Source organism: Pezoporus flaviventris, unplaced genomic scaffold, assembly GCF_033815535.1.
Source record: "Pezoporus flaviventris isolate CSIRO_AGI_PZ_B2104156 unplaced genomic scaffold, CSIRO_AGI_Pfla_v1 ptg000001l, whole genome shotgun sequence".
Lineage (NCBI taxonomy): Eukaryota > Metazoa > Chordata > Aves > Psittaciformes > Psittacidae > Pezoporus > Pezoporus flaviventris.
In genome coordinates, this window is record NW_026892549.1 from 27,813,487 (window position 1) to 27,837,581 (window position 24,095).

The 24,095-nt window shown below is 37.9% G+C and overlaps 1 protein-coding gene across 13 annotated transcripts in view; it reads left to right on the plus strand.

Annotated features, from left to right (window-relative positions):
- The window catches only part of LDB3 (LIM domain binding 3), a 124,735-nt gene that overhangs the window by 58,850 nt on the left and 41,790 nt on the right, over nucleotides 1–24,095 (plus strand). For 10 of the 13 annotated variants that reach the window (XM_061449496.1, XM_061449515.1, XM_061449487.1 and 7 more), the window contains exons 5-7: nucleotides 527–933; nucleotides 15,154–15,323; nucleotides 16,303–16,339. In XM_061449496.1, coding sequence (XP_061305480.1) covers nucleotides 527–933; nucleotides 15,154–15,323; nucleotides 16,303–16,339 — 614 coding nt within the window. Of the gene's footprint in view, nucleotides 1–526; nucleotides 934–5,487; nucleotides 5,511–8,945; nucleotides 9,150–15,153; nucleotides 15,324–16,302; nucleotides 16,340–20,206; nucleotides 20,347–24,095 lie in introns of those variants that run through there. The other 3 variants (XM_061449558.1, XM_061449530.1, XM_061449548.1) reach the window with 3 other exon arrangements.

The following is a 24,095-nucleotide window of genomic DNA, read 5'->3' on the forward strand; positions in this document are numbered from 1 at the left end:
GGCCTAATTAGCATGAACCAGAGCCTATGAAAGCAATGCAGTGTGTGGGCTTCAGTAACTTGAAATGTACTCATGGAAAATAGAATGGTGTGGTTTACAATCATGTTTTTTATAATAATGGCATTGACTTTTATGTTTGTATACTATCTCAAATGATTCTGACCTCAAGACTTGAAGATTTCTTAATTATCCTGGCAGTTAGTGATCAGTGTTGTCTTTATATAAAACTATTGCTATGAGGTTGACAAGTAGCAAATGCTCTTTTAATGTTAAGCTTTATTTGTTGGTTTCAACTAAAACCCAGTTAAAAAAATGCCTGAGTATGTTTTGCTTCCCTTATTTTGAAACAATGCCTTCCGTTGTTTAAATCTTCCCTGAAAGGTTGGGTGCTTTGACTCCAATCTATTTATTGCAAGCTTATCAATATGTTTAGAAAGCATTAATTGCAGATATGTTATTTTTGCATGTGTTCTATGATTGCTGTTTTCTTTTTTTCTTTTCTTGGCTTGCATGTTTGCTACTACAGGAACCTGCTTGGGAAATCAATGGCAACAGAACAACCTTCAGTCCTCTAACTAACACGGCGACTGGGCCTGTGGGTAGTATTTTAGCAACCAATGGAACGTTTTCAGGCTACCTCAACAAGCAAGAGATCAGCTTTTCAAATAGCTCTTCCTACTTAAAGACTACCACAGTTAGATCTTCCGTGTCCTCTCAGTCTGTGACTCCTGACATTTCACCTGCAAAGAGTAATCTAGGTTCAAAGCTAAGCCCTGTATTGACTGATGGCAATAGTCCTGTACACCAGATGAGCCCTGCAAGGCAGTATAACAACCCTATTGGCCTTTACTCAGCAGAGACTCTAAGGGAAATGGCTGAGATGCATAAATTAAGTCTCAACCGAAGGGCTTCGGAAGGTGGACTTCCTAGAGGGTAGGTAATGTGGTAAAATATTTAATATTAAAATAAGTAATGAATTTGCTGAAAAATGAATGTAATAGTACCTACCCTATTGTGTATCTGTCTGGTAATCATGATTAAAATCTGGAACGATCACTGCAATTTCCAGTACCCCCGAAAACATACACACAGTACCATTACAGAATAACTCTTGGTCTTTGGTAATTGAATTGCAATATGGATTGGCAATAGTCACCAGAGCATGAGGAGAATGCTATGACTCATCTCAGGGTTGGCATTTAGCGATTTAAACTAATGCATGTAGTCTCGTAGAACCAGCTATCACTGCTGGCCATTATAGAAGCTGCTATAAGACAGATCTGATCTTTAGTACTTTCCTAAAGAGAAACTGCAAATCTGACATGCTAGTCAGCTGGCGTGTCTGCTGTAATTCTTGCCTTCCTATGCAAAATGAGTCAAAATTGCAGTATTTTGGATCCTCTGGTCTGAACCTTGTCGGTCTCACATCTGTTAGCTTTACTCTTGTATGAAACAAGGAATGATTTCTAGGTGCTACCAAGGTAGTTTGATCCCATGCTGTCAAAGTTTTCAGTGTTAACTCTGTTGCAGATCAACTAGTAGATTTGTGAAGTGGGGAGCTGGAACTACAACATGTGAGAAAAAGCAGAGTGAAACAGTTTTCCTGTTTTTCCTGTCTTCATGTATTAATTTGCAAACAAATCTCTAATTTGTTTATTTGGGTTTATTTAAAATAAAGATAAATTTCTCATTATAATATGGGGAAGAGTGTACTAGGGACTTGGCTGTATAAGAAAAAACAGGAAATTCAGACAATCCACTTGAGGTCTGATAGCAAATGCATATATTCAGGTATGTTACATTCCACTGCAGAAGCTCTTTGCAAGAGTAAAACTAGGGGGTTGTTAAGTTGTAGTGAAGTAAGGCTATTTTATCCTTATTACAGAGCGTATATCATGTTCTCGATGATTCAGGCAGTTTAGATGATTTGTTGAAACTCTCTTGAGCGCTTGGCATTAACAGTCTTAATTAACTTATCTGAAAAAATCCTATCCTCCTTTCTTATACTGGGTAATTAAGAAAAGCAATTAGTGTTTAAAAGAAAATCATTTCAGTTAGTAAGCAAGATCAGCAAAATAAACCTCAGAATGCTTCCTTGTTAATTTACAGTTTGCTTGAGGAAAATGACATATTTCAATATGCAGAGTTTCCGGGGAGTATATCTCACTATCTTTCTTGCACTATCTTCACATATCTCCTTAACATCTGCAAGGGCAAGGGTGAAGGGGCTATATTTTGGGTGGCTCAGCATTCTGACTGTCTGTGTTACCAAAATTACAACACAGCTGCATCCATTCTCTTGATTCCAGAGGGCATTGTGATTGGACGACATTAATATGACAGTGATTGCTGGGGTGCATAAAAGGTGAACCTGCAGAAAACACTTCACTGTCTTCACTTTGCTGCTTTTCCATGGTTTATGTCTCCTTTACACGTACACGTTAGTGCATGTTTGTGGCAGTGCACTGCATTACAAAGCAAGGGTCTACCTTAGAATAAATCTGAGATATATTTTATTTTGATCAAAATTGCAGGGAGTCGCTGTCTGTCTGCCTGTAGTATCTGCAGCACCAATGAACAAATCAGAAAATTTATGAGAGATCATGTAACTGTTCCATAAAAAAAAAAAAAATCAGCCTTTATCCTGCAGCCCAGAAACATTCTGAAAACATGAAAGGGCCCAGAGCTACAAAGTACATGTGTCTTTTCAGACAATTCCTCTGAGAGTTAGAGAATTGTACATCTCTGTTTACATGCAGAGAAAATTCAGAGTTCAAGAATCCTGTCATTCCTGCTCCCACTTGAGTGTTACCAATGAAGTTAGAGGCATCTTCCTCACTGCTTTTTAAAGAGTAACCTGGAACGTGTAACTACCCTGGGACTTGGTATCATCCATGATAGTATTGATCTCATTATGGATATACATGGAAGAGTGCACAAGGAAAGCACTGTGCGCTCTGCAGAATCATCTCTGCCCTTTGTTGTGGATGTTTTTATCATATAGTACAACATGAGATGCTGCATACAGATAGTGAAATTATGGTGCTCCAAATCTCTTATGCATTCGTGAACATGCACTTGGCACTATAAGCAAATTCAGGTCTGGGGTTGATCTTAAAGGATATTTTATATTCCAATTTGGTGTCCTTTTCACCAAATCATTTAAACTTTATTGTGTGAATTGCTGTTAGAAGCTTAGCTAAACCCTTTGGAAAATCCTATCAGAAAGGTAAAATAAATTTTGAGATTATTTCCTTGATCTGTGAAGAAGAATAACAAAGTATCTGATTCTCTGATGCAGTTTTACACTAAAGCTTTATCACCCTGGCACAGGGTGAAAAACAGATGTGGCCTGTTAAGCGTGCGGAACCTGATGTGCTGAAAGCCCTGGAAAAGGGAGTATTAATAAATACGAAGAGTGAGTAATAGCTTGTAACGTGGTTCTTTTTCATTCCAGTGTAAGTTATTTTTCACATTGTAGGTCAAGGGCAGTAAATACCTGTCCCACAAGTATGTGCTGGGTGGCTTGGGTTACTAGATTCTGACTGTGTGACCTCTGAGAGCAGCAAGTTGGGTGTTTCATACATGTCCTATTTAGAATCAAGCTAAAATAATGTGTGGCTCTGAACTGGAGCGAATTTTCTCATCATGTACTGAACATAAGGAGAAGTAAAGCTTTACTCTTTCTGAAGGAAGCGATAGTAGCCTCTTCACATCTAGAAAAATCTTTACTGAGATTTTTAGTAAATTTTTCGAGCTGTTCTTAGTGTGTGCACATAATGATTTTTATCATTATATCATTATAAGAACATATATGCAAAAAAGTGGTTCCTTTAATTAAGGAAGTTCTACCCTTAAAGTATTATTTTAGACTAATAGAACCTGGATTAGAAGATTAAAGCAGGCATGGAGTCCACTTCAGAAAATGATACTATTACACTATGTTTCATTGTAAATGAGTGCCCAGCTGTCCTGCACATACCTAAAATGGATATAGGATCACTGATGTGCTTACAGGCTGCAGCTTGTTCCTAATATATCTCTCCTGGCCCCTGGGACAGACTGATATATTTGGCTTAATGTAGGGTTTATAAAGTTACAACATTCACGAATCCTAGAGTCTGTGGTTGCTTTTCCATGGGAATGCAGAAGTGCAAAGCCTGTACTGCAGCTTTGGCTCATTAGAGTGTTTTACATCATGGAAGAGGCAGCTGGATGAGCTAGTGCAAAAGGACTTTATGTAGAAAGAAGCAGTAATATTAAAGGTTCTGTAAGGCCAAAGCAGAAGGAGACAAATCCACTTTAAATGTCACTCTTAACAGTATGACATTGTTGTCCAGTATTTCGTATCAATCCCAGATCCAGAAATGTTACAGCAGTAAGTTGGAAGATTCAGTGCCCAGTTCTATCAACAGCATTCTGTGCAGCTAAATAAGAAGAAATGTTTATTAACTGATGCTGGACTCTCTTCCTCTTTAATTTGTGCAAAATACAATGAATTACTCTTTACCCAAGAATATGAGCAAAATACAGGTATTCTAAGCTCTGAGAAAACTAAGTTAAAGTCAGTGTCATAGCCCGTTAATGCTATTTGTGCAACCAAAAGAAAGAGTTATTGGCAAATAATGTAATGCAACAGTCTGAGCATGCTAGCTGTTCATCACTCCCAGCTTTGGCCTGAGTAAGGCCTATGTTGAGTTTTGTATTAGGTTTCTTTGGAATTGCTGTGCAAGCCACCCTCACTTCTTGTTCATGCAGTGAAGCTTAAACATATGATTTTCTTCATACTGTGTACGTACCAGATGGAATAAAATATCCTGATACGGGTATCCAAAAAAACACAGAATGCATAGACTTGCTTCCTTTCACACGGAATAAATTAGAAATGACTCTTCTGAAATTAATCAGCTTGCACCACTGTTGGCGTAATGTAGGTAAAGTCAGATTTAGGCCAATAGTTTGTTAAATACAAAGGTGTTTTCCTTAGTTTTAGGTTTTAAACACTCACCAATATATTCTTTGGATATTCTCCAGCATTTAAAAGACAAAAACGTCAATCTTGCAATACCAACTTTGAAGGTGGCCTCAGGAGAAGATTTCAACCCTGAATATGTAATATCTGACCACTCATTTGATATTTTCAAATGATAATTTGCTCAACAAGTGCTTCTTTGTTCCCTTTGCTCCCTCTCCCCATACACTTTGAGAATAGTACTTTTAAGGATGCATGGCAATAAAATAATGTTCAAGGGTCAGCCAAAATGCCATGGTACCCTACTAAGTCCCAGTGGATCAACTATATAATCCCTGTATTTTTTCCTTTCTTAATCATGTTGGGGTTTTCAGGCATGCATTTACTTTTTGTTCTTATTTGTGGATGGTCTGAAAAAGCTTTAGTAAGCTTCTGTAAATACCTTTTGCACTCTAAAAACAATTGACTTTTTCTGGTTGGTTTTGATGTTGTTTGTTCTCTTTCTCTTCTTTTAGGTCATAACCAACACTGCTGCCAAGTTAGTATCACTTCTGTCTAGTTCCAAGTATTTGTGTTGTGCTGTATGCGTGAACGTTTCTGGGGTAGCATGATCCCTTGTGTTCCTGCTGTGTCTGCTTGCAAGTGGAAGTATTTTTAAGAACCTTTTACTGGCATGGCAAACATCATGCACTGCCACTGGTGTCCAGTGGGGCTCCCTTCTAAGCACACCACATGTTCAGCATTTCTTGGTGATGTTCTAATGCTGCAAATTGAGTTAGCATCTGAGCTTGCTCAGTTCTTGTAAATGGTTTCAGATGTTTTAATTTCTACAGCCAGAGTTTAATTCTTCCTAACTCTTTAAGCAGTCTTGAGGCCTTCAGGATTTGGAGAACCTTATCTGAGCCTTTTTTGGTGTTTTATTAGTGATGTATTTTTAGCCTCAAAATTAATTTCCACTCCACTAAAATTCAACTTGAGGTTGGTATAAGATACTGATATGGAAAATATCTAAAAAGTAATTTAACTTAGTAAACCCAAACAAGAAGCAACTATTGATTTGTAAGTGTGATTGGTCTGCTTTATTTAGGAATATTGACAGTGTCCTCAGCTTTGATGTTTACTTTTCTAGGGGCAGAGTATTGTCTCTCAGTTCCTGCTTTCTGACTCTGAACTGATTGTTGTTCAGAAATTGCTGGAGACTGCGTTAAATTCAGCATAAATAATTTTACTAAATAAATGTCAAATTTAAACTGACAAGAGGTCAGAAGTAGTAGAATACATAAAGTTGAAATAATATTTAATATAGATCATTCCCACTGACCTGGCGTTCTGTGTGATTTTAATGAGGTGTGAGTGTGACGTCAGGCAAATGATGTAACTCCTTTGGGGTGATAAAATTGTACAGTTTACACTGATAATTACGGTGTTAGAAGGTAGAAGTCACATCATTGGGGTGTTTTCATTCTTACCTGCTTTGGGATTTATTTTTTCTGATCCTTTTGCAGCTTAGTAGGAAAATCCCAATTATTTTGCAGACGTGCTCCAGCTTTCGCTAGGGTCTTGCCTCTGCCAGTGTGTCTTAGAGCGTAGCACCTCTTACAAACACTAATCATCTCTTCTGTTTATGTCCAGAGTTACAACAAAAACTCTGCAGTTGAAAACACTGTATGCCTTTCTCTTATTTTTTTTTATGGGAATCCTGTTAACTTTAGTGAAAGTTTTGCCTTGGTATGTGTAATGTGACTAAAACCTCTTGAAAGACACCACTGAAATTGTTTAAATACCGTAAGTGGAAGCCTAAATCATGACTGTGCTACTGTTAGGGAAGTATAGGGTGTTCTAAGATGACTAGCTTTTATTTTTCTAATTGTGGAAACCAGTTGCTTTGAACTTTGTTCTCTAAAAGTGGCGTATTTAACCTCTGTCTTCTCATTCAGTCTTCTCAAATTTTTGGTATAGAATCTCTTCCATACTTCTAACAGTGTGGAGAAAAGAGAACACTAAATTCAAGATCTTGAGGACCTGTGTGTTTGTAATTATCATGTGATCATTTAGGGTATTACGAAGAAAAGAGATACCGTTGTTAAAGTAAGGCATGTGCATGCTGGAAAGTCAAGATTATAACAACCTGCATGTCTCTGCATATTACCCTCCAACAGATGATGTCAGTATAATAATAATATTGTCAGGATTGAGGAACAGAGAGATATTTTAAGTGTGAAAATGTCATTTTTAAAAGATGATTTTTCACTCTTTGAATGCATAATGCAGTTTCCCAGTCCCCTCCCTTAAAATGTTGATGTATGTAACTAAAGCCTGTGGCTGTAATGCAGCATGTGCTTGTTTATGTCTTTGTTCCTTGAGCATGTGGCTTTTAGTGTTCTCTCAGGTATGTTGAATGATGTGTGACTGTATCTTTCTTACTGTCAATCTTCAGTCAGGGCATCCCACCAAACAAAAGGCTGAAAACATAGAGAAATCCCCTGGCTGGGTTCAGAGCTGGCACATCACCTTTGATCATCTTGGGGAAACTAAATCAGATGGCTGCCAGCTTTACTTGATTTTCCTTTTTCCTTCATGCCAGGTTGAGGGTTCAGTTTGAACACTCATCCTCTGGGGCTAACCCACAGCAGACAGGCACAGTATTGTTCCCTTGCCAACCAGAGAAGCTGTTCAGCCACAGGAAAAAAAAATCAGACAAGGACATTATATTAGCTGATAAACTTTTGGTGTAATGGTTTCAAAAAGAAAAGGAAGAATGTTCGATCAAACGGGATTAAATTTTGCAGATTTTTGGGGGGGCAGACACATAATCATTTCCAGCTTTTGGGCTCAGTTCAGAATGAAACCTTTGTGAAATACCCGTTATTTCCCAAAGGGCAGAATTGTCAGTTTTGCCAAGTTTCATGAGCATACAAAATCTATACTGCTGGCATCCTGCTGCTGTCAGGACAGGACCAGCAGAGAGAGATTCATCGGATCTCCCATAGGCTGGGGAAGAGCATCTACTCCAGTGACTGACAGCTGAGGTTTAGCTTGCTCATTGAGACTTCAGGCAATAGTCAGTCCTAACTCTCAGGCTAGAGCATGTACAGGTAGGCACTGCAAGGAAGCCAGGGGCTCTTTAGGTGAAGTGTGACTCATTCTGTTGCAATGGAAGCTTTGATTAACTTGCTTATGGCTCATTTTCTCAAATAAGTGTCCTTCCTTATAAATGGAGCCACTGGAGCTACTGGAGCTGGAGCTACTCTTCCAGCTGCAGTTCTGTTGATTGCAATGTAGGATATTTTGATCTGAGGCTGAGCATTTATCATGCTCTGGCAACACTTAACGGCTGGTTATACTGACATTTTGGGAAGATTAATTTAGGCTTTGTTAGGAAAGCTTTGAAGATTAAAAGGCACAGGTACTATATTTCACTATGATTAATAATCCAGACAGAAAGTACCGGAACCTTCTAAATTATAGATGACCTGTCATCTGTTCACCCCGTTGCATTCTGTAGCACTTTGTAAGACCCTTCTGAATGAATGAATGAATGAATGAATGAATGAATGAATGAATGAATGAATAAACTGGAAATTCTCTGCAGTATGTATGAGCATGATTATATGTGGGTGTATGTTTATATACCCTTACGTGTATGTATGCATGTAAGAATAGAATTTTAATATATGTAAGCATCACATAAATACTTAAGGATTTGTCATGAGCCTTTATACAGTGACAACTATTTCACCTTTTTGGCTCTTTATACTTGAGCCAACACAAAAATGTCACCCACTACCACAGACGGTTTTTATCTGTTACTTTAATGTTGTCTCTTACCCTCTGATCAGAAGCTTTTGTGGTGAGACGCCATGAACAGCCATGCACACTCCTCTCTTGGTGCTTTTTTCTCTCACTTAACTGTCACACCTTTCTCCTTTCTTCCCCTCCCTTCCCTGTCGACCCTCACTCTTGCATAACCCAGCACGGAGTTCACGGAGCGGTTCAACCCCAATGTCCTGAAGGACTCTGCCCTGTCTACACACAAACCCATTGAGGTGAAAGGCCTAGGCGGGAAGGCTACTATAATTCACGCCCAGTATAACACCCCGATCAGCATGTATTCCCAAGATGCTATCATGGATGCCATTGCAGGCCAGGCACAAGCCCAGGGTGGAGAATTTGCTGGGTAAGGTTATTTCCTTGTGTGTAATGGTGTTTTTTCTGCATGATGCGTCTAACAGTCCCTGCACACATGACACAGCAGCTCTTCCTGGACCTTTTTTTTTCTTTTGGAGTATCTTACATGTAAAAAATCCAAATCATGCCTAGACAGTGTTTGAGGGCGCTTAATCATTGTGAAGTTAAAAGGATGGATAGTTGGAAAATGTAGCATTTCTCTTTTGGTATTCTTTCTAGAACTGGTAAACTCCACAAAAATATATCTAGTGCTCTATAAAGGACATTGGATGAATTTTCATTTATGATGACTGTGCTGTGTAATAGGAACTACATTATATGCACAACTCAACAGAAAAAGGGAATGGAATTTTTATTGATCCACAAAGAATGCAAAATATTTATTTAGTACTGGCTACTCTTCTGTTCTTCAGAATAGAGTGTTACGTTGTATTATTCCTAGCCCTAGTTCACATAGTGTGCATGTGTCTCACACATATGCTTTGGACTATGGCAAAATCCATTGATCTTTAATCCTGCTTTTCTAATGCATGTTTCTGGTAATCTTAGCTGATCATCTTATCCTCAGTTGTAATGACTAAACTGAAATTACATATGCGATGAATGTAGTCAGGTTTCTCTCCTACTCGGTATCTTTCTACCCTAAAGAGAACTTTCCTTCTTTTCATGTGACAAAATACAGGTATAGCAACACACTTTGACATAGTTTCTTTTGGGTAAGTTAGCTGCAGGCCTGTTAAACAGGTGGATACTTTTATGTATTTGCTTGTTCTCTCTTTCACAGCCCATTTATTTCTTTTTTTTTAAATCCTTTTTTCCCCCCACTGATTTTTTTTTTGCACCGTCATTCTGTTCATTGCAACTCTCCCTAATGATGGTTTCCAAACGATACCTTTAGCTGGTTTTGACCGTGACTTGGTGAATCTCCACAGGGGTATGTAGACTCATTCCAATTAGCAAAGTACAGTGAAAAAAGTTCATTCTATCAGTGTTCTTTATAAGGGTTCGTGTCTTTCATAGGCATGGATTATGAGAGACATTTTGTGATATATTGTCATTTTCTACTAAATGCTGTAACATTGTAATGGGAATAGCAATGTTTAAAAGTTTTACCTATTTAAATGGCTAGATGATTATAAAGTTGCACTGCTGAGCATGTGGATCCTTTTCATTTTCTAAACAGCACATTAAAAGAATCTCTGAAATGCATTTCCAGTCACGGGAGTGGCTCTGCTGGACTGGAAAATGTTATAATCTTTTCCCACCAGTGGAAGAGATCAAAACACCCTGTGCTATGGGGAGTAGAAAATGCCCTTTCTAGAAAATCACAGATAGACTGAGAAAAGGCCAATGAGTGCAACTAGAACTGGAAGACCAGCACACTTCTGAGGGGCAGGGATTTGTTTTAACATGCAAAATTATGAAGTAAAGAATCTGAAAAACTAGAGAGGCTTGAATCATAAATCATAATGTGGTAAAAAATTATATTGGTATATACAGATATCTTGAAAAGAGTTAAATGAATGGATACATAGATAACAAATAAAAAATAGGATTTCATGGACTGTTGAGTCATTGCACCAGTCACAGCAAGAGCTGTGTTGAGTGCCACTAGCAAAAGCTCTGTTCTAACTGCTTATCCTCATTTTGAACATGGAATCCACCTATTGCATGGCTGGTTTTGAAATGAAGCGATTATCTCCATTAATCCTTTTGTATCAGGCAGTTCCAGAGGAACACTAGTCTTTGCAGACAACTAACTCCATGACTATGTTCTCCCCTGTAATGCTGCAAAAAAGTTTTTCTTCAAGATCCAGTACATAAACTACTGTTTAAGCTTGTCCTTCATTTTGGAATGCGACTCCTAAGCCTGACATTCACCTGGCCCCAGAATAAACTAATGTTCCTATTTTTATACACAGTCAGGTGCAGGGGAATTTCTAAATCTACAGTGCTGTGAGCTACAGCATGGTTTGTAACTTCTGGTTTTTAAACTGGTAACGGTGTCTAAACAATTTTCTCTGTAGATTATTTTATAACAATTAACACAGCATTTTTGGTCTAGATATAAAGACAAGGTCTGTGCTGATATAATGGCCTACCCATTGACTGATAAGCTTTTAATTAAACCTGTAACTCATTTCCTTAAGGTGTTGCTTTGACCTTTGTGATACTCTGAACTTTAATTTGCTGTGGAAACCAAGGATGTTCTTTAGTTTGCTTAGCTGATAGAGTCTGATTGATTATGCTTATGCAGACATATTTGTCTGAGAAGACTGTCACATAAAAGTAGACGATTGTGTACTGCTTCAGTTTGTCTCGATTCTCTGCCTATCATTTGGTCTCAGCACTTAATTGCTCTTCTTTGGCCTTTTTGTTTTACGTAAGAGATAAGCCCTGAAGCCACAGGGTGACGGTAAGCATATTCAGACTGCAGATCTAGAGGGCTTCTGTTCTTTGTGGCAGACAATAGCTGGAAATGCTGCTTACTACTTTTATCAGTGATGAAGAGACAGGCTTAGGATAAGAATTCATTTTCTAGCTTGACCATTTGAAATTGGTGATGTTTCAATTTAAGTCAGTGAGATCAGAATCAGGTTCATGTCGCTTAGAAAATAAACCCCATGGAAATTGAAAACACAAAGGAAAGCATATAAATTATTTCTACTGCAGTTATTCAGACCTCATGCTGGAACTTAAAAGTAGAAAAAATAGAATGCCCTGACTTTATATCTTTTCTACTCTATGGTGCTTTGTTTTAATTGATTTTGCTATACCAAGAGCCAAGAGTTGCAGTATAACTATGTGGTCAGTACATTTCAAGTACATTTCTGTCAAACCTCTTCTAAATTCCGTTATGCAGTTTTAGCCAAATTCACAAGTCATATAAGTATGCATAAATCCAATAACTTTGTCAGGATTAAGATCTAACAGTTCTAGTAGTAGGATCAATAATGTGATTGCGGAAATTAAAATCTCATGTATCCTCTACAATAAGTCAACTTACTCAGATAGTTTACCAGTCTAAATGAACTGTTTGTTTGTTGGGTTAATTTAATTTAGACTGGAATCTGAAGTCACAATATTTTATCAAATGTCTACACTAGGGGTAGAACACTACAGTGTTCCTAAATTTCTACTTATGTACTTAAATCTGAACAATGACTCCAGGGATTGGTTCTCTTGGTAAGCCTTAGTTTATAATGAATTGCAAGGAAAAAAAATCACATTGCTACTTATTCAAAGAGGTTTGACTATCTTTAAAGCTTGTTTTAATGTTATTAGTGTGTGACTTGTATGATGATGTGAAAAAAGGGGACATTTTTCTACTGAAACCTACTAAAATAGCTTATAATAAGGAAAGTCCTCAAAAGCTGTAACCCATTTGGGAAGAATTTTTTTTTCAATAACTTCAATTTAAAGTAATATGCTTAAAGATGCATGGTATTTCTGCACATACACACCCAGATGGAAAAAAAATTAAATTAAGAAGAGGTATAACAGAGGTATTAACATGGTTATGTGCATCTCTATGCTGTCTGTAAAAATGAACTGTCACATTTAGGTTTATTAAATGATCGTAATCAACAATGCGCTCTATTTTACACTTCCATGCTGAGTGGCTTATATGTCCTAGTTACTCATCTACAATATAATTATAATTTTAAAAAATGAAAAAGGCCTGTTGCATTAAAGACAGAGTTGGAAATATTCCAATGTATTTAGTTCAATTTATATGAGGATGTTTCACTCTGCTAGGGAAGGTTAATTCACCAAGCTCCATTTCCTGCCTTAATCATCTACCATAAGGATATTAATGTCATATTAATGCCACACATTGCTACTGTGAAATCTGTGGTCCAGCCTTTAGCATTTTTTAACTACCTTTGAGCTAATGACGTTATCTATGCATACACTTTTACACTGCTTTTTTGTATATTATAGAAGATAATATGTCATAATAGAAGAACAAAGCATTTCAGCTAGAGGGTTTAAACACAGGACTTTGAACTGTCCATGACTTGCACACTGCTGTCGCCACAGTAGTCTATGGTTGAAAAATCGGCAGTGCTATCTATCTAGTGGTTTATTATCCACCCTACAACAGTCTGCAGCTGTGAAATTTGGTATCACAGCAGCTTTTTAAATTGCAGTGGGGTTAAAAAGTAAGTCTGGGGATTCAAACTGTTGGGCAAAGTCAGGCAGTCAGTTGCCTATGACAGTATTACAGGGCAAGGTCCTGTCTGCTTTTAGCCAGTACCAAGACATAGGCCTGAAGTGCCTCCATGCTGAGGGACTTCTTTATGTTACTTTTATTTTCTGTGGCAGAGTTTAAAGTGAAGAGTCAGGCTTTTTTTAAGCTATGCTCCATCACATAGGTGATTGTGGTGAAACATATAAAAGAAAAATAACTGGGTTTTGTACCCTGGTGGATCCTCGAGGAAGTGAGAAGTTTGCATCTACCCAGGGGTTATGAGGAATATAAATATTCCTCTAAGAAAAAAAATCCCGTAGCATATGCATATAAGCACACATCATGTCCCAGAGCCCCTTCCAGTCTAACTCAAAGAACACATCCTGCACTATTGTTAGGTGCAAATCCATTAAAAGAGCATGTATTACCCAGTGCTGAAGAAGAGGAGTGTGTCAGCTGGAAATACTGATATTTACAGCACGACCTGGTAATAGTTTTTTATGAAAGTAATTGCTGTATGTAGGACATCAGACATGCTTCTTGGCTTTTTCATGATTCCTCTCAGGCTTTCAAACCCAACTTCTCCGTAGATTTTCTCTGTACAGTGGTAACTTAGAGAACACTAACTTTGAGTTAACAAGAAAGCAACTTTTATAGCAGGTAACTGCTCCTGGAATTTTATGGCAGTGACTTAGCTGGAACAAATGGCCCTTAACTTTTAAGCCATTTCACAGTTTTGATGAAGTTGAGCATGCTGCTTGCAAAGCTCTGTATGGAATAGCATATTAAAGCTGGTACAATAAATCACATGCTTGAAAAATAGATCTTGTATTTACAGAAATCATGGAGCCAGGTTATGCCAAGCAAACATCATCCCCTCAGCGTGTATTTCTGCAGCTCTGTTAATTTTAATTGTATACTATGCAGAACTTATTTTTACAGGGGAAAAAAATAAAGGCTATTAAGTTACTAAGTCTGTTTCTAGCTTGCATCATGAATCAAAGAGACGTTGCGACACTTGTGCTACAGAGGTTGGTAGCTTTGACTTTAGGTGTGCAAAATTGGGATTTTCTTCCTGGATGTATCACTTTGCAAGTTCATACTGCAGAGATGTCATAAGGCTCTGAGGTACATTCTGCTGTTAAAGATTTCGGCTACAAAATACGTATGCAAGTGGAGTACAAGTATAGACTTCTTATGCGTCACATGTTTAGTAGACAGTGAATCCAGAGTTATGGCAGCTGGAAGTTTCAGTCAGTTTGGAAAGAATAATAATCTCTAGAAAAATTTATAAAAGCCTATCGCATTATTTTTATAATGAGATATGGTTTGTATTTCTAATTGCATCCTTAAAAGACACTGGCCCCAAACTATAATAAGACATAACATAAAACAGTACCAACATGAAGCTGTTTTTATAAGAAACAATACGGGACAAGAATGGTCAGAGGAATAAATGGTTTTGCCTGGCATACTCTCATTTGCCACCACCCGTTATTTTAACCGCTGTAAATTGGTGGCTGCATTGGCTGAGGAATCATGAACAGACATTTCCAAGCATTTTCACACTGGTTTGAATATGCAGATTTGAATGATAACAGGCTATTTCCAAGACAGAATGAGGCATAATATTCTTCATTCACATAAAATTAATCTATGTGGGGTGTTTTTGAAAAATGGTATTTTCAAAGCCATGTTTTAGATTGCTGTTATGCTGGATGAGGAGCTAAGACCAGAGGGAGGTTGGGAAGACAGCTACCATGTGCTATTTCACAACGTTTCACTTTCTGAATTGCAGTACCCTTCCTCTTAAAGATCCTCACGTAGACAGTGCCTCTCCAGTGTATCAGGCTGTGCTTAAAACTCAGAACAAGCCTGAAGATGAAAGCGAAGACTGGAGTCGCCGTTCTGCCAATCTGCAGTCCAAGTCTTTTCGCATCCTTGCCCAGATGACTGGAACTGAGTACAGTAAGTGGAATAACAAAACATCCCCCTCACCCCGATTTTAGACTGATGTTTTTATTTTCTTAGGCCAGTATTAGCAACTGATAGTCAAGGAAGACTCACATCCAGTGTGTAGTCATTGTCAATGAGGGCTAAGATCAGAGAACCCTGGGTGTAACTGGAGGGAACTGTGAAATCAAAATGTTCCGTCTCATGCATTACGAAGAAAATTCTTTGATGTGCCATGGGTCTCACCATGGAAGTATAACAGACTCTACAGTGATAGAGCATCTGGGGCCCCATAGTTCTTCTTAGCTACAAATCTTACCTCTGCAGCATAATCTTTCATTTTCCAGCAGCCTAGACATACAAAGCTGTGTCCATTCATTAGAGAAAAAGATGAATAACTTATGTCTCTTGTCACAGTCTTATAGAAGTGACACCCAGAGGTCAAAAAAAAAAATCACAGATCATTACTTGTGGTGAACCTACAGCTATATCAGCCCTGTTATCTGAACACAGAACTGCTGTGAATGTCCTGGGAGCTTGAACTTTGTTGCTTGTGCCTATGGAAGTGTTTCTCTGACTGCTTGGTACTAACCTCAGAGCTTGTTTCTGATCTAGACAGAAGGAAGTTCAGGGACTTTTCTCACACCAGGGGGAAATACTTAGTATCTTCTCATTAAATGAAATCTGCTGCTTCTTCTCATGCTTTCCTGCAGAACAGGTGGCCCTCTCTGTAGGATCATTGTCTACAGCTGTGAAACATTGCTAATAAATGAATGAGGAAGTATTTGCAACAGCTACCTTCCTACTAATGTCTTTCCCAGCTCTAGGGGCTTGCTCCTCTTCATGCTGTTCTTACAAAATCTGATGCTGTGAAGTCAGCATGAATGTACCTGTAGATATGCTTCTAAAGAACTTTAAGATTTCATCAGAAAGCAAATTCTTTCCTTCTTTCTTTCCTTTCTTTTTCAACTGAAATATTTTTTTTTGCCTGCAGTGCAAGATCCAGATGAAGAAGCCCTGAGGAGGTCAAGGTAGGCAACTCCTTGTGAAAAATAAGGTTTTCTACTTACTGATAACCAAAAATGTTTTAAACCAGCATTAATATGAACGTGCATTATTATATTTTTGTCTTCAGATATTCTAATGCATTTACTTAAATCACTAAAAGTGCTATTACTGAGAGGCCTTTGAATGAAAAGGATAACAAATTAGCACGTTTCTAGGAAAGACAATGCAAAACTCCTAAAGTGTGTGTCCAAACCTGAACACTCTCTGCACATGCAACTTTTGTGTATTTTACTGGGTCTGTGAATGCAGTAGTTCCTAAGACCAAGCCTTGTGTAACTACTTGATTGTGTAACTGAATGACAATATATAATGTGATAGCACTGAAATTTGTGAGCAATTTATTTGGATGACCCTGTGAGCGACATTTTATTCTCCTGAAAAGATACTGTAAATGAATTGTTTCCATCCGTATCCATAATCACTTGCTTATGTCTTGCTTGGGATAAATACAAACAAATTTGTAGGCTATGGAAGCACAGGACTGCTTTTGCTAGTGGGTAGATATATTTGTTTCATATGATCTACCCAGAACACTGAAAAAGTGGATATATTCAGAGGTACAATAAGGAATTAAAGATTTATCATCTTATGTTGCCTTGCATTGCCAGGAAATAGATATAGATTTATTATAGAATTTTTTGTTGAGCTTAAAAACTGCAGTTGAATGGGAGCATCCTGCATGCAAGCCTGGTTTTCTATTTGCATACTTCAAATCCCTGTATCACATTAGCTACTCTGAGCTGCTGGCTGGGTTTGTGATGGTTTTGATACTCAATCTACTTATTCCTTTTTCTAATATTTTTTTTTAACAGCCATGTGGTTTCTATAAAGGTTCTGAGCTTTTGATCTCAGTGCAAGTTACAAATGTTGAATCAGTGAGAAAGATGTCTGTCATCTTTCCCTGTGAAAATACAAGTATACTTTCAGTATGCGTTTGCTATAAACCTTCCGTTGCAGTTCACTGAAATTCATGCCAAGGTGCCTGAACATCAGGCTTGGTATTATATCCCTAAGGGATTTATTTCTTCTCCCAAATGTGCAAGCTTAATTCTGATTAAATATATTGTGCATTATCCGGTTTGATGTAATGGCATAAATCCAAATCCTTATGATAGGATTTGAAACATTGTGCTGAATTTAACAGACCCTATGTATGTCTGGGAGTAGTCTGTTGTTTTAAAGAAATAATCTTTCTAGCTGTAGTCTGTGGCTTTGGAAAATAATAGATATTGGAACTTAACATGGTATCAGAGATGTTGAAAATAATTTTCTAGTAACACATCAACATGTGTAAATTGCATGTTCTGTTCAGTGTAACTGAACGTACATGACTATATCCACTGTGCTTCACATATTTTTTGCAGTCTTGAGGTATTACTGTGTTATCCTTTTTTCAACAAGAACAGTTATGGTTATAGCTAGGCACAGCTGCATTACCCAAAGAGATTCAAGGGCATTAATTGGTAGCAGAAGCAGAAGGGAATATATACTAGGTGGTTACACAGTGCAGATTGCATGAGCTCTGGTGAAAGGAATGAAATGGGGTCTCCTTCCTACCTGATGGTGCTTTCCCATCTTGGTGGCCTCATGCCTCAAACATTGCACATCCTCCACTGCAGATCTCGTAGCAACAGTCCTGGTTATGCATGCATCTATCACATACCACTCTCTTGGGCATACTGGACCCCCCTTCTGTTTAATCTTTTTGCAAGGCCCCTGGCACTTTTGATTCTGTAGAGGACAGAAGGATCTGTGTCAGATGCATAGAATCTGTACTTTAACTCCACTCTTCCAGTACAAAATGGAGTAGAAACTCCTCTTTGGTATCTACTCTAGGCAGCCTGTACAACCATGCCTTCCTCCATGCCCACAGTTTGGGATCACCTGGAAGGTTTCCTGGGCTCCCAAAAACAGGTTTCCATGGAACTGTGGAACCTGAGTCTTACGAGATCCAGCATGCACTAATCCCATGCTTTGCTGGCATTCTGGAAAAATCCTTCATGTTCCAAAACTTAAGCTGCCAGAGATTTCACAGGGTGGGAAATTCTGTCTCTGGGCATGCTGTGAGCAGTCTCTCTCTGGTGCTTTCTGTTGTCTCTCTGTGTCAGCTCATCAGTGTAATCAGCAAGAACTGCATGAAGTGGTGATCAGGTTTCTTACAAATGATTGGGGGTGTGGGAAAGTAAGAAAAAAACCATACAGCTGAGTTTTGGTGGAACTGTTTTACACACAAATAGTCACTTCTGGATTGCTGCTTCTAACTTCACAACGTATGCTCTGAACAGAACCTATAAAGCTTGGGAATTTTCAGGTGGCAGAATATTCCTTTCAGTAATGAGTGCACTGCATGATTCTCCTTTGCTCATGCTACTGCTATTCTGAAGGCACGTGTAAGATTATAACTTGCTATGAAAACTTTCCATTGCTGTTGTGATAATTGTCATGGAATATTTTCCGGAAGGATGGTATCCATTTCAAGCCAAACAGATGTTTCTGAATACCTTTTCCATGATTGGAGGGGTATGTCCTTAAAGCAGTAAGGGAATTCTTAAATTTCCTCAAGACTCGCTGTAGCTAATATGCTCCAGTGTAACTTACAAAAATGCCATCATGAAGCTTCAGCATTTCAGCTAGGAATACTTTCTATCTTTGAATTTCTTAAAAGCATGAAAGATTGCTTGAGAAGTCATACATCAGGACTCCTTCAGGAGCGTTACTTGCATGACACTGTGTTATTAGGAACAGAAAATTCAGAAATATCAGTGAATTTGTTCGTGTTTACTCTGTGTATTGTTTTGTGCTTTCTTCAGCCTGAGGAGTAAAAGCAGCCCAGTCTGTTCATTTCTGTTTGGCTGGTTTCACTCTCAAGTTCTGCTGCATTAACACAATTGCCTTGGGTTTGGGTGTAAATAATGAGAGGAAAATTACCTTGTTTGCAGTGAATCAATGACATTTTGCAAATAACCAGGACATTTTATTTTCCATTCTGTTTGATATACTTCTTGACTGTGCTTGCATCCCACAGCCTCCTCTTCCTGTTTTTATTAAAAAACAAAACCAAACCTGAATTTAAACTATAGAACATCTAGCAAAGATAAAATCTTGAGAGGTGCTGAACACTGCTTGCAACTTGGTCGAGCACCCCAATTTGCAAGCAGAAGTAGCTAGGAGTATTGGCAGGAGGTGGCCAATGCTTCGCAGGACTGTGCTTTGAAAATCCTGTGTTATTCTGCTTTTTGACACAAATGACCAGAAATACTTATGCAAATGTGAAGACTTGCATATGTACTCACTTGCATTATACTAAGAAAAGCTTTAGGAAGGTACTGCTGAACTGGTCGCTGGTGGTCCTTCCAGGAAGGACAGCAGGATATATATATATATAGGCTGCCCTAGGTATTACAGAATGGAAAATATCTGCATTCATTTTGCTCTTGTATGGAGTTAACTTTCACTGACTGCTCAGCTGGGGGGAGGGAGGAAAAAACTTGGAGAATCTGCTGGCAGGGAAACAATGGGATTTGACTGCATTTCTAGCCAAAGCAGCCCTGTATTACCAAGCCCAAGTCAAAGAATATGAAGTTGCATCAAGTTATTTCTGGGAAATGGACAACTGCAGAACCTCTTGTGCATGGTTCAAACAGGATCATGCAGCTTTTGACTTGAAAGCCAAAGAAAAATATCCAAATAAATTGCTATTGCCCTAGTTATAAGGCAGGGGAGTGGTAGCCATGGTCCCTAACCCCTTTCTTTCTCCCTCCCTTCTTTCTTCTCTGTGTGTGTCTCTCTCTCTCTCTCTCTTTCTCTCTCTCCCTTTCTTCATGCCACAGGGAAAGGTTTGAAACGGAACGTAACAGCCCACGCTTTGCCAAATTGCGCAACTGGCATCACGGCCTGTCAGCGCAAATCCTTAATGTTAAAAGCTAAAAGCCCACCTTTAGCAGCCAAATACATGAGACAGAGAATTACAGTAGAAAATTAACCACTGTCCTGAGTTAGAGCGTAAGAGTGTCACACAGAGGAAATACTGCTAGGGCCTTTCTTCTCCTGAGTGTCCGTCTTCTGTAGATTCCTATTGTTAGCCTGGTATCCATTCGCTGTCACCAGAAGTGAAAATAGTGATACAACCTGGTTCATGTTCTTCATTATAGAGTAGATTAGCTTTTGTCCTTTACTATACAAAATGTAACTTCAGTAGACAGGAGAACTTCCCTGTTGTACTCTCTTGACTTTAATTCTAGAAGAAAATGGGAGGGAAGTTATTGACAGTATTTTGTTAGGAGGAAGAGTAATGAGAGATTACTGAGTTTTACTGCTGTAAAGATAATTAAGTATGAGGAAGAAAGATGAAAAGCAAAACTAGCTGAGCCTGGCCTAGACCTTGCTAAATGTACAACATACTTAGTTTGCATAGTTGAATGATGCTGTGTGAAATAAGATATTAGCAACATAAGGTGATATTTCTTCAAAATATTATACTGGTAGAAGACATATGCTGAAACCATTGCTACAAGTTTTCTGTTGGAAACCTGAATTTGTCACTATATTAAAGCTAGAGATAGCTGTAGTTGCTCAGGACCTGTGAGGAAATGACATTTTACTAGAGGTGATTTAGGAGTGAGAAGAATATATAGTTCTACTGGTGCACTCTAGTTTGTAAAAGCATCTGCAAGTTTTAAGGAATATGTAAGGTTTAAAGGATTATGTTGCCCATTCTGTATTACTCTTGCTTTGACCCACATTCTTTCTTCTGTATATAGCAGCATGCTTTCTCTGAAATAAAAGGTTTTAAAACTGAAATAATTACGTGCCTGTTTTGCAGATCACTTTATTCTGTTTTGAAACAATAACTGTTTCAGCTGATTATTGTGGAAGGGAAAGTTCTTCCTCTTTCAATAGAAAATCTGATCAAAAAGCTTTCTGCTATTACCTATAATTATTACTGACTTTTGAGTTATCTGAATTAGAATAAACCCATCAGAGCAGTTGAAAGAACAGCAACAGAAATGAACAAATATTGTATTAGATGTGAATGAGAACAAAGCATAGCTAATACATGTTAGATGACAACCTATTGATGATTTCATTTAGCATTTCCATTTGAATAATACTAATTCTCTGGAAATGATTATTAATTTGTGCCCATGGTGAAGGCAGTAGAGACATTGCTGGTGCTTAGAACGGGTTCTCTTTGTTTCAACGTTACCACGCTTTGCTTTTAAGCTGTGTCAGAAAAGATGTAGCGAACCTATACCGAAGGCCCCCAGGTTTTTCTGTTTTCTCACTGAAGTACACCAAGAGCAGTGTCGCTCCCCTTTCTAGTTTATGCTCTGGCCACTAAATGAAACAAAAAATGCAACTCAAACTGGTTGTGGTTTCCACAGAAACACTTGATGTTAGCCCTCAACAACCTGCATTAGGAGTCCCCAGCACTGATTGAAGCAAAAGTTTCTGGTGATAAAACTCTGTGCAATGAAAGGCTGACTCCATTGCAGCCCTGCCTACAGCCCTCAATATTTTATTTTTCCATTAACTTCTATAAACTGCAAATTAGGTACCTTTATCTGGTAGCAGTGGTTCTGATCAAAGAGATTAGTGCCTGAGATTAGATTAGATCTCTTGCACTTTTTGCTGCTTCCAAACATCTGGAATTCATATTAGCAGTCCATATAAGAGAAAAGTTCACTCCAACTCCTTTTTTTTTTTTTCTGCTTTATGCAGAAGAAGAAAAAGCTACTGTTCAAGGGGAATTTTGTATGAACCAACAAAGTATTGGAGTGTTTAAAAAAAAATCTAGCCATCATACTTAAAAAATAGTAATTTTTGACTATTATTTAAGAGTAAATGAGCGCTATTTCCTTTTAAAATGCTTTTCACTGTTCTTGGATAATTACCATAGCAGTTCTGTAAGCATGCCATTTATTGCACAACATCCATTTGTATTCTCCTTATGGGAACACAGATTCTGATCACACCATCTTAGTAGTGCCTGTGGAAAATCAGCATAACTGCATGAAATAAGAGCAACATTTTAACTTCTCCTGAATGTTGCTAAGATCAAACTTTGATTCAGAGTGGTTGAATTTTATTTATATATGGGAAATTCTGATTGAATTTAACATCTCAATTTTTTTTTCATAAACATCAAAGGTACCTAAGTGAAAATCTTCCAGATCTAATTTTCAATCAGATGAAATGGTTTTCTGAATAAGTATTAATAGTATTTTCACATAAATAGGAATTGTGAATCTTTAATGTTTTATGAACATAATACAGACACTATTTGTTTCAAATAGTCCTAGTGCATGTATTATAATGGAAAAGAAAATGTCTAGATTATATCAATGTTTACACTTAATGTTATTTTTAAAGGTATTTAATAATCAGAAAAGCATAGTTTGATCAGATAAGAAATTAATGGAGATGTAGTTAAGGAACCCCTCCCCCTTAGCTCTGCTTCAGATGAATTTAATCATAAAAATTGAGTGCGTATAAACCATGTAATCAGATGGGGAAATAGTTATAGTCCTTTTTCCTGGAGTTCACAAAAAATAGAATCTAAACATGCTCCAAGCTTGTAAAATTTCAATTATTTATGTAAAGGAAAAAAGTAATTGAAAAAAAAAATCTTCCAATATTTGGTAATTTTAGGAACTTTTGCAATGATAAAGTCCTTTTGTGAAGGTGCTGTTACCAATCCCTAAGGCAAGGTTGTTTACTACAGTATATTTCTACTGCTTAGTCCAGTCCCTCTCAAAAAACCTCCCAAGTGATGGGCTTTGTTAATTAAACTGTCAGGCAAATTTTTCTATCCAGTTTCTTGTTCATGTTTTGACTAGTAATTCCCTAACTCCTCAAAAATCTGCCTTTTTGTTGTGATGGTGATCTTCAAGCCCAGTAAATGAACATTATAGATGTTTCTTTATACTATTAAGAGGTCTTGTTTTTCCCTCCTGAGTAGGGGGCAGACTTTTTCTGTAAGGTGGAGAAATTGGGCTGGATTTCTCATTCTACAACATCTCATTGCTAGAGACTGTAACAGACATAGGCCTGATAAGAAATCATGAACAGCTTTAAGAAACTACTGGCTTCATTCCAACAGAAGGCCAAGTGTGGCCTCATTACGCCCTATTCTTAATATGTCTAGGCTTATCTCACTCTATGTTGCTTCTGATTAACCAGCCCCATCTTGCAGTGTTTCTTGACCATTTGTAAAAGTCTGCTGCTTTGCCTAGGAAAATTATTCTCAGTTAATGACAGTGAGGCTTGAAATAGGTTCCTGATTGAAGACTTGATGAGTCATGCAATCCTTTGAAATAGCGCTGATGATAGGCAGGTGTATCTGCCACGCTGAATATAATTTGAACCGTGACTGTTCTGCTGAGCAGAGGACAATGGTTGGTGACAATACTGTCTTCTAAATAGCCTCCATGACAAAATTAAAGCAAAATGTAGGATGTGGATAGTGATATTAATCCCCTGCCCTTCCTAATATTGCCAGTAAAGCATAGTGTTATAAGCATTTAATGAAGATACAGCAAAGCTGATGCCAGTAGGAAATCAAAACCAAAAGACCTTCCAGGTAAATCTGCTTGTCTGGTTATGACACAGGGAAATGCTCATTTTCTGCTGTGATATAAGAGTGTTTGATACAAACTAACCTGTTTACTGAATACTGCTGCCTTGTATTCTATTCAAATCGTCTCCTCCTCACCAGCG